The sequence below is a fragment of the Siphateles boraxobius genome, unplaced genomic scaffold (genome assembly GCF_051911475.1).
Source record: "Siphateles boraxobius isolate OS27281-9 unplaced genomic scaffold, OSU_SipBor_1 17, whole genome shotgun sequence".
Classification (NCBI taxonomy): Eukaryota; Metazoa; Chordata; class Actinopteri; order Cypriniformes; family Leuciscidae; genus Siphateles; species Siphateles boraxobius.
Genome location: NW_027508777.1, coordinates 2,938,952 through 2,948,492, shown reverse-complemented (window position 1 = coordinate 2,948,492; position 9,541 = coordinate 2,938,952). Strand labels below are relative to the sequence as shown.

At 37.2% G+C, this 9,541-nt stretch overlaps 1 protein-coding gene and 1 long non-coding RNA gene across 2 annotated transcripts; one reads left to right on the top strand and one right to left on the bottom strand.

Moving 5' to 3' along the window:
* Positions 1-787: 787 nt before the first annotated feature.
* LOC143740221 (uncharacterized) lies at positions 788-2,484 on the bottom strand. Its single transcript, XM_077232285.1, has 4 exons — positions 2,314-2,484; positions 2,053-2,212; positions 1,869-1,963; positions 788-985 (listed from the first exon to the last, which is right to left on the bottom strand). Exons 1-4 carry the CDS (start codon positions 2,482-2,484, stop codon positions 884-886), a joined length of 528 nt encoding a protein of 175 aa, XP_077088400.1. The 3' UTR covers positions 788-883.
* On the top strand, positions 1,328-9,243 carry LOC143740222 (uncharacterized). The gene is made up of 9 exons (XR_013204800.1): positions 1,328-1,413; positions 1,846-2,012; positions 2,114-2,240; positions 2,356-2,568; positions 3,049-3,192; positions 4,088-4,538; positions 4,633-4,782; positions 6,924-7,094; positions 7,192-9,243. It is a non-coding gene; the product is annotated as an uncharacterized LOC143740222 (long non-coding RNA).
* Positions 9,244-9,541: the final 298 nt, after the last annotated feature.

Here is a 9,541-nt window from a genome sequence, read left to right as displayed (position 1 = left end):
TAGGAGCCTAGGCTGGCTCCATTTATCATCAAAACAAAAATAAATTACAGATTAGGTGGGTGAGGGCGAGGGTGATCCTCGCTCCGATGCGGGACAGCAGGTCATTGAACTGGGCGCGGGAGAGGCGGAAGTACCGCTGAAAGCGGCCATCATCCAGGCGCAGCTCCTGGAGCAAATGGTGAAACTCGCCGAACTGGGTTCGCCTCCGAAGGGACTGGTGGACCCAAATACGGCGATGATGATCCCTACGCCGCTGTTCTGCTCTCCAGAGCAAATACAAAGCGCCCAGTTAACACAGTTTCGTTGTGAAGATGTAACAGGACCGGCCCATATTCGTCTTAGCGACGTACCACATAACGTTCCAGCAACGTAACTTTGTGATTCCCATAATCGGCGTGGCGACGTTATAGTGTACGTCGCAAGAACGTGATTAGTACGTCTTAATGACCAAACTGGCATGTTGCGAGGACGTAACATCAAAGGACCATATTAGTCGTAGTGACGCGTGCCAAATAACGTTCCAGCAACTCAACTTTGTGATTCCTGTATGCGTCGTGGCGACGTTGTTGTGGTACGTCGCAAGAACGTGATGAGTACGTCTCAATTACCTAACTGGTATGTTGTGAGGACGTAACATCAAATGACCGTTTTAGTCGTAACAAAGACCAAAATACCACGTAAAAACAACAACAAAAAACACTGCATACATTTAATTAGCATTTATTCAGTGTTACCTGTACTATTATATATATATATATATTTTTAAAGTTAACAAGTTATTGAGAAGTGAAAATTTGGCATATACATTCATTTTAATAAATTTGATCTTACTTTAAGGAAAAAAAATATATAAAAATTTCAACAACAAAAAAATCAAAAAGTCTTATTCGTCTTCAAAAAGAAGGAGTGTTTCATCATCTTCATCATGCTGCTGCACACCTTTTCTCTGGTCCTGCTGCTGGACACCTTTTCTCTGGTATTGCTGCTGCAAAATGAAAAGTATTTCAGTTTTATACAATTAATTGCACATAGTTTTTTTCATTTGACTTTTACATTAGTTGAAATTAAATGTTAGATTCAGCTGGTCAATATAATTTATTTAAAATATGATGGTTTCATTATAGTAATCATGTAAGATAACTATAAATATACTCTAAATCCAGTAATTGTATTTACTAAATGCAATAGTTAAAATGCAGGAAACAAATAAATGCAATAGTGAGTTTATTAGGATTAGTGGATTACAAAATAGGATGTAGGGATTACGTGAGAACCAGTTCTCTTCACACTTCATGACAGTAGGTGGCGACATGCACTTATTGATGTTGGTTCGCAACCCGCCATTAAACCAAATGAAGAAGGACGTTCGGCAGTTGTTGAACGATATAAGAAAAAACTCCAGCTGCGCTCTATGTGAGTAACCATGAATCATATCTTTCATTTTAATATTTTATTTGTTGTTAGGATTGTCAGATGTCAACTATATGTAAATTATGACGAGGTGAGATGCGCTAATCATGTTAGCTTATAGCACGAGAGATCCAAACTTTTGTTTTACCTAACTTAGCGTTAATTAGGTTCGACTGAGCGGAATTGGAATAATTAAAATTGAAACCTACCCCAAGCCTAACTGACCTAAACGACAGACTGTGAAATGTTCCACTCACATGTACAGTCAGATGTTCTTTGTTTGTGTAACTTTAAGTAAATCAAATCAGTGACTAAACGGTCAACTTCACATTGTTTCTACTTTTAGTAAAAGAAAAGTACTAAGTGAACTGAACATGTCATCTCCCTTTTTTTAAATTATGTAATTAGAATATAATGATAATAACTATTTTACAGAAAACTGCACCAAAGGAGCTTACATTCTGACACCTTGCTGGTGCATGCTTAAGTGTGTCTGCCACAATGTCCTCCACTGTTGCTTGCTGGATTCTAGGATTGGACATCATCACTGCCTCTGTAATATTAAATTCCTTAACTATGCAGCAATGGTTGAAAAAGTACTGGTAATACAGTTTTTTTGTGTCACTAACATATAGGACTTACTTTTTATGACCTTCATAATGTTCAAGTTTTGCAGTGGTCTCTTCCCTTTCTTCCCCTTCAGACTAAACTCCTTCCACACACTGTAGGATGCCAGTGCCCGCATCACCCGCCGGGTGGTTTCCCCAGGGTTTGGACCTCCAACAAGACTTAAATGGTGTGTCTACAAGATGGAATACATTTTCAAAATGGTAATAACTTTTGTTATTTAACTTAATTCTAACACTTTTTTGGCGTTTCACGGATAGTTCACTATTAACATACTACTCTATTCCGAAATGTCTCCTCTTCCATTTTTTCTTCGAGAGAGAGGAGTTCCTCCATAGTGCCATACACATCAAGGCTCATCTCCTCCACTCGCTGACTAGTCCCATCACCCAGGGCACGAGCATAGAGTTCATACAGGGCTGCTGTGGAGCTCCTCATCGCCTTCATCTCACTCTCTATGCTGATGATTCTCTGAGTGAGTAGGCTCAGGAGGTGATCTGGGAGAATCAAGATTGATTCATTCAAATAAAGGTAAAAACTAAGTTTCAAATTATGTTTTACATTTACCATTCTTCTGGATGTCTCTAGGAGGCGCTGGTCTTAATGATGCATCAAGAATGGTATAATCTTCAGGTCTTGCTGGCGTTAATGTGGTTTGTTTGTTGGGTTTAAATGCTGGGGGAAATGGCAGCTGAGGTTCCACTGTACATTAGAAGGTAATTACTAAAAAATAGGAACAAACGAAAAACGATGAAATGTACTGGTATTGGTATCAATCAACTAATGAAATTTTGGTATTCTGAAAACCCCCAAACACTTTTTAATATGAAATTGTGCACAAGTGGTAAAGTAAAATAATTAAAACTAAGAAAGGCCTACCAGTTGATGTACAGTTCACCCGGCTCTTCTTTTTGGGGTGAGGTACTGAAGAAGTATCTTTAAAAAAAAAATGAATAAAAATGATTTTAGAATTACTTTAATTGTTTACTTGTAAACTTATTTCACGCTCAGGTTCATACCTTCATCAGAGCTGCTGAGACACACTGGTCGTTTTTTTCTCTTGGGAACGTCATCAGAGCTCTCCACAGAAGACTGCACAGCTGCTCTTTTGGACCACTTTTTTGCAGTTTCATAGTTACCTGAAGTGAACATACAGTGAGTATAATTTAGCATTCCTTAACAGAGTTGCACTAACATTTAGTTTGAATGATCCTTTAAAGTAAAATGAAATACCTGTTTTTGCAAACACTCTGACCCTGTGCCTGGTCCAATTTTTTTTATCAGGTTGTTCAAGCCTTTAAATTTTTTTGGTCACATTAATTGGTGGCAAGTAACAGTATTGTACCTGCATTAAAATAATACAATTAAATTATTAAATAAATATTGTAGAAAATGAATTCAAACTATAATATGAAAGCAAGAGTAACTATAAATATAAATCAAGTAAAACGTTAGATGTAAATGTTAATAATCGAGAACTAACATTCATTGGGAGAAAAAATGTGTTAAATTTGAAAAGAGAAAGATGAGAGAAAAAAAGAGAAGAGTTGTCCTTACAAGGAGGGCATGTAAATAATTTTGTAAAAAAAAAAAAAAGAATAAAAAGGCTTTACAAAAAAAGTGCATGAATAATTTTAAAGATGCACTGTTATATTCCATAAAAGAAAGAATTGTCCATTTTGATTTTCATGGTGACTGTAAAGATATTTTTTAATGTATGTTGTTGATACAAGTGAGATTTAATACCTCATCTTCTTCAAAAAGCCAGGTCTGTAGTACCAAATTACAAGTCCCCTCCTCCAAAAATTCAACCATTGCATACATTCTGCAAGAAGCAAGAAAAATTATTATAAAAAGGAAAAGAAGCTGATTATATTTACCAATCGCCTCATATCACATCATATGGCAACCTATTACCTTTGATTATAACTTGTGGAGCAATGACAGAAAAATCACAGTCCTGTCTTCTGCATTCATCTTTATTGCATGTTTTGTGAGTTCTGATGTTGGAATCCATTTAATAGTGCTATTTTTTTGGTTGTACGTGTAGGCACCAATCAAAAATGATGTGCATGGGCTGTGGAACAGAGGGTACGGTTTACTGTACACGCGGTAAAACACTCTTTCTTCCTTGTCTGCCACTTGAAGAATCTCACAGCATTGGCCCCCACTGAGGATGTATGCACAGTCTCGGGCCTTTGTAGAGATTTTCTGTACATTTGTATTGTTTGGAGTTTTTTTTCTGTTTGCTCATCTCTTCCAGTCTCTTAGAAACCTGAATCAGTGGGTGTCTGCCAGAACGCACCATCTTCTTCAGTGACTGCAGGTAGTTTTCAAACATGAAGGCACTACAATTTTCCAGACAACCAAAGTTTTCTGCATCACTTGCTATGTGCAGCATGGTATGGGTGTTGTACACGAGGAACTCCTGTCCATAGAGTGTTCCTGCACAAGACTTGGACATACTAGGATTGCCATGGCCACACTGAAAGAAAGGAAGTGTAAGTACACGTCATCTGGCAGTATTCCCTTTAACATGATCTTCCCTGTGTATAAAAGGAACTGACAAAACTCGGTTGCTTTCCATCTGTCCAGATCCTCAAGACCCCTAGACTTTCGCACAAATGCAGATGGTATGCAGTTCCGGAGAGACAGCAGTCTTTCACTAATCTCTTTGGTTTGGCTGGCCGAAACCCTCACAGCTATGTCTCCTCTGGTCCAGATGAGCAGGAGCCTTTTGACAGGGTTCGTACAAGGTGCTTAAAGTGCTTAAAGTACTTGAATTTATCTTTTTGAAATTTAAGTCCTGGAAAACCCTTGAAAACAGACATATTTTTGAAGAGGTACTTGAAAGGTGCTTGAATTATTAAAAATAGGGATGCACCGATACCGAGCTCATGTACTCGTAAAAATGCTCCGATACCAACAACCGATAGGCCTACCAGGCAGCGTGTGTATAGTAACCGCTGTGGTGCGCGAGCTGATCAGAGAAAACCGCGCAGTGGATTGAGCGCGCAGCGGCACACATGCAGTGTATCTCAGAGTGAATCAAATGCTCTTGATTGCTGATCGTTCATTCAGCAAAACATTCAGTAAGTTAAGTAAAACATGAACTATTACCTGATTTATGTATAACGAGTGTCAGTATAACGAGTGTAAAGTAACATTATTACTGGACGTTTGCAGATAAGAAGTTCCATGATCGCAAACATCCAAAGCGCGCCCCGCAAACCAGCGTCTCCACACGCGAATACTGAATTAAATTGTCTTTCACGTCTTGCGCTTGTACGGACGAATTCACATAAAATTTTGTAAAAACACCCATCTTGGCGAGTATCCTATAGTAAACAAAGTCAGTTATATCTCAAATGAATGTAGACAGTGTTCAAATGGGGTCCGTGCGTTCGGTCTGATTCGACGCAGAAGTATAAATTGGGCTTTAAAGGGGCAGCAGTTTAACAAAACCACTGCTGTTTTAATGTTAATCAAACAATGGACAAATAAATTACTCACTGCTCTTGACTAAATAGTCTACCCTTTTCAACTTTACAAAAATATCCATCTATATTTAATTTATCCAGTTATGAATATGCAATTTTTTCACATTTGATTACTTTATTCAAATTTCTGTACCCGTTAGATCTACCCGAAAAACTCTAAAAACACTGTTTATTTCATTTGTAAGTTGATTATTCATTTTTATCTTGTTGCTGACTGCTTACCTTTAATAATGTTTAAAATTCACATTAGTTAGGCTGGCAGTTTTTGTTGTAGTATCGAAATTGGAATTTTACTGGTGTCTAAACATTTGTACCACTGACCCAATCTTCAGCACTGAGCCCTGCTGGAGCTGCTCTAAATATGTGCTGTGCTATTCAATGAAAGATAAAATATGATAGAGCAATAGAATGTACAGTAACAGAAGCTCATACAATGCATTTTAGCAGGCTAAATTAACCATGAAAATAATTGAAAGAAATATATATTTGATGAACAAATTAAGCCAACTAATATGATTTATATTCTTTTGGTTTATCTACTAATACATCTAAAAATTACAAATGCAGTGAAAATTCAGGGATCGGTTACGGTATCGGTATATTGTTCTGCAAAAAGATGTATCGTGCAACACTAATTCAAAATATTGTGTTTTTTTTTATTGAAAAAATACAATTGTTTCACGCTAAATCAAAACTGCAGCCCATCTGAGATATAGAGTTTTTTTCTCATGGCTATGAGCATGATATTAAGTATATGATAAGTATATAATACAAGTTTCATTCTTCAGGTCAATCATAATGGGGAAAAAAATCAGTTTCAATATCCTTTCAATGGTTAAGGGGATTTCCCATGCCTGACAGCGCTGGTCAATGGACTGACCTCTATGAAGTGAAACATAAGATACCATATATATTTAATTTGAGTAAAAAAATAAAATGAAATAAATAAAAATAATAATAAAGATATTGTTTGATGTTGTGCTGATAGAAGTCCTTGAAATCCAACAAAGTAGTGCTTGAAAAGTCCTTGAAAGTCCTGGAATATCATTTGACAGAGTGTGTACGAACCCTGTTTTGATTACACCGAGACAAGCCTGGTGCATGTAATCAATTGGAAAGCACCTCACCATGTCTATGGGGAGGTGAGACACAGGTGTGTTCCCATGGTGATGCTGAAATTGTGTTTGGTTTCTGAATGCTTCATCTATCCGGAGTATGAGGTCAGCAGTCTCTTGGTATGTGACTCTGTTTAACCACACACCTTTTTGCTCACATCGGTCACAGCCAAAGTACCCGGAATACAGTTTAATATTTTTCACTAATGCACGAGCTGGAGCATCACACACAAAACACCTCAGATTGACATTTATTTTTCTTCCCATGAAGGTAATCCCGTCATTCATCAGATGACCCAGGTCCCTTACTGTGTCTTCCAAAAAGCCAAGATCTGTTGGTCGACTTGCACCACATGTCAGAGCCGTGGGGAAAATGAAACAGGATCTAGCATGACTGCGCAAGGGACTGGCCACATATGTGTTTTGGAGCTTTTGTACAGTGGTAATCCATCAACGTTTAGGGATAAATCAATACAGTGGAGTTTAACTACTTCATCAAGTGGGTAACTTTCTAACGTTTCTTGTAATTTCTGTTTTAGTGGAAAGTAAACGTATTCCATTCCAGATGATTGCTGTGTGTCAAGTTGCCGGGGAGTGTGCAAAAGGGTCCGGGCAGTTGAGGGTAATTCACTATGTCCATGCCTTTTTAACAATTTAAGAAGGTTGTCAAGTGCATTGTGTTTTATCTGGTTTTCAATAGCCCAAGCTCTTCTGCCAGTGACGTGTCCTTACTGTCGTCGTCTTCAAAGTGAAAGGCCAAGGATTCATTCAAGCTGTTAATTACTTCCCATGTTGTTGCTATTGGCTGTTCTCTTGCATTTTCAGAGTGCAAATGGTGTTCAGTGTCAGATGAATATTCCCCACAATTCTGCTCCATATCAACTGACATTACTACTCCGTCAGCACCTTCTGATTGTTCTTCAACTGGAAGATCAAGTGATTGTACTTCAATGGCTGGATTAGTCTCCAGGTGAGATGGCGATCTGGGGCCGTATTCACAAAGAATTTTAAGGCTAAAAGTAGCTCCTAACTGGCGAATTTAGTAGCAACTCCTAAAAATAATGGGCGTGTCACTCCTAACTTTAGGACTCCTAATTTTTTTCACTAAAAGTAATTCACGAAGCATTTTAGCCCTAAAAGTAGCACCTAAGTCTGGGACAGCTTAAAAGAAGTCGAGAGGACTCCTAACTCACTAAGACCTATTCACAAAGGATTGTAGCGCATATCACCGCCTCGCAGTCGTCCGGGGTCCGCCACACAAGCGGGAATGCTGCATAGATCTGCAAACAAATCTTCTCCTATGTCTCACGCTTAGTTTTACTTGATATCCCAGTGTCGAATTTCCCTTTTATTTTTATTTTTTTATTTTTTCAGCACCAACTGGGCCAGCAGCAGTAACTGATCCTGCGTCCAGTTGGGCTTTCTTTTTCGTTTTGGCGAGTTCATAATCCACCGTCATTCAACTATTACATTACTTCAATAGGAGCAACATTTACTTGCTTTAAGTAGTCTATTTAGGCTATGGAAGCTTGTTTCCGCCACAGAATGAAAAATAAAAAAGCTAATTGCGACTTTTTATCTCACAACTGCGACTTTATTTCTCACAATTCTGACTTCATATCTCGCAATGAGATAAAAAAGTCGCAATTATTTTAATTTATTTTTATTCAGTGGCGGAAACAAGCTTCTATACTAATAGGATGTCAATTAACCAAGCAAGTGTTAATGCAAGTGTCGTTTTTCATTATTAGGCAAGTGGCGGTTTCATTAGGGTATTAGGCTACCTTAATTTAATTGAATTGAATTCACCACTTTTCTCTCTCTTTCTGCCTTTTTAGAATTACACTTCACTGGGGCCTGCACAAACATGTCATTATATATGCATTTCGATGACATTACTATTATTATTTTGTGTAGGACACAGACATATTTAGATGTCGTAATTCCATGATTTGTTGCGTCTGTGTTATGTTCCGCATGATGGCCCTGTCATCTAACAACCAATCACAGTGATCATTGCGAGGAAACTCGTGCATGAGAATTGATGTCATCCATAGCAACGAAGACTCACTCTTAGTTTAGGAGTTGTCATTTTTCCTTACTAAGAGTAGGTCTGAAAGGCGTTGTGAATAACTTATAAGAGAAAACTCCTAGCTAAAATATTTTAATGGGATTTAGGAGTACTCCTAGTGGTAAAATAAAATTCTTTGTGAATACGGCCCCTGGACAATGCCTGCCTTTTGGTTCTCCAAGCATGCACATATTTCCTGTGCATCTCTCTCTTTTCAGAGCTCATTCTAGGAGAGTAGCATTTATTTAAATTATATTTTATTTGTACACCCTTTTTTATATACCCAATCTGAGCTTTCAAGTTAGTTAAATTGTCTTATTTTTATTAAATATTTAGGGATCACTGATTATCAGATTTTATTTTTAAATATTGTATTTTTGTAATGTTTGGTCCTTTTGTGATCTTTCAGCACTAAAACCAAATCCTACTAGAAAGAACATGTTACTGTAAATTTGTAAATATCTTATCTTGTAGTGTTGAAGGCAAAATGAAAGAACTTATGGACAAAAACTGCAACACATCAATGTGAATGGCTTGTTATTTTTAGGCACTTGCAATAGATATTAATTGGTAAAATGTTACTTTGCTATATATTGAACAATTCACATGAAATTAAACTACAAATATATAAAAAAAAAATCTATTTATCAAGTTGGAAGTTTTGCCGTGTTCTCCTAATTTCTGAATCTACATAAATAGCCTATGGATAGTTGTCCCATCGCAAAAAAAATGACCAAATATAAATATCCAATGTAAGTTTAAAAATAAAATATACAACATATATTACTGACAACACATTTAGGAGCAGCTAAGTAATA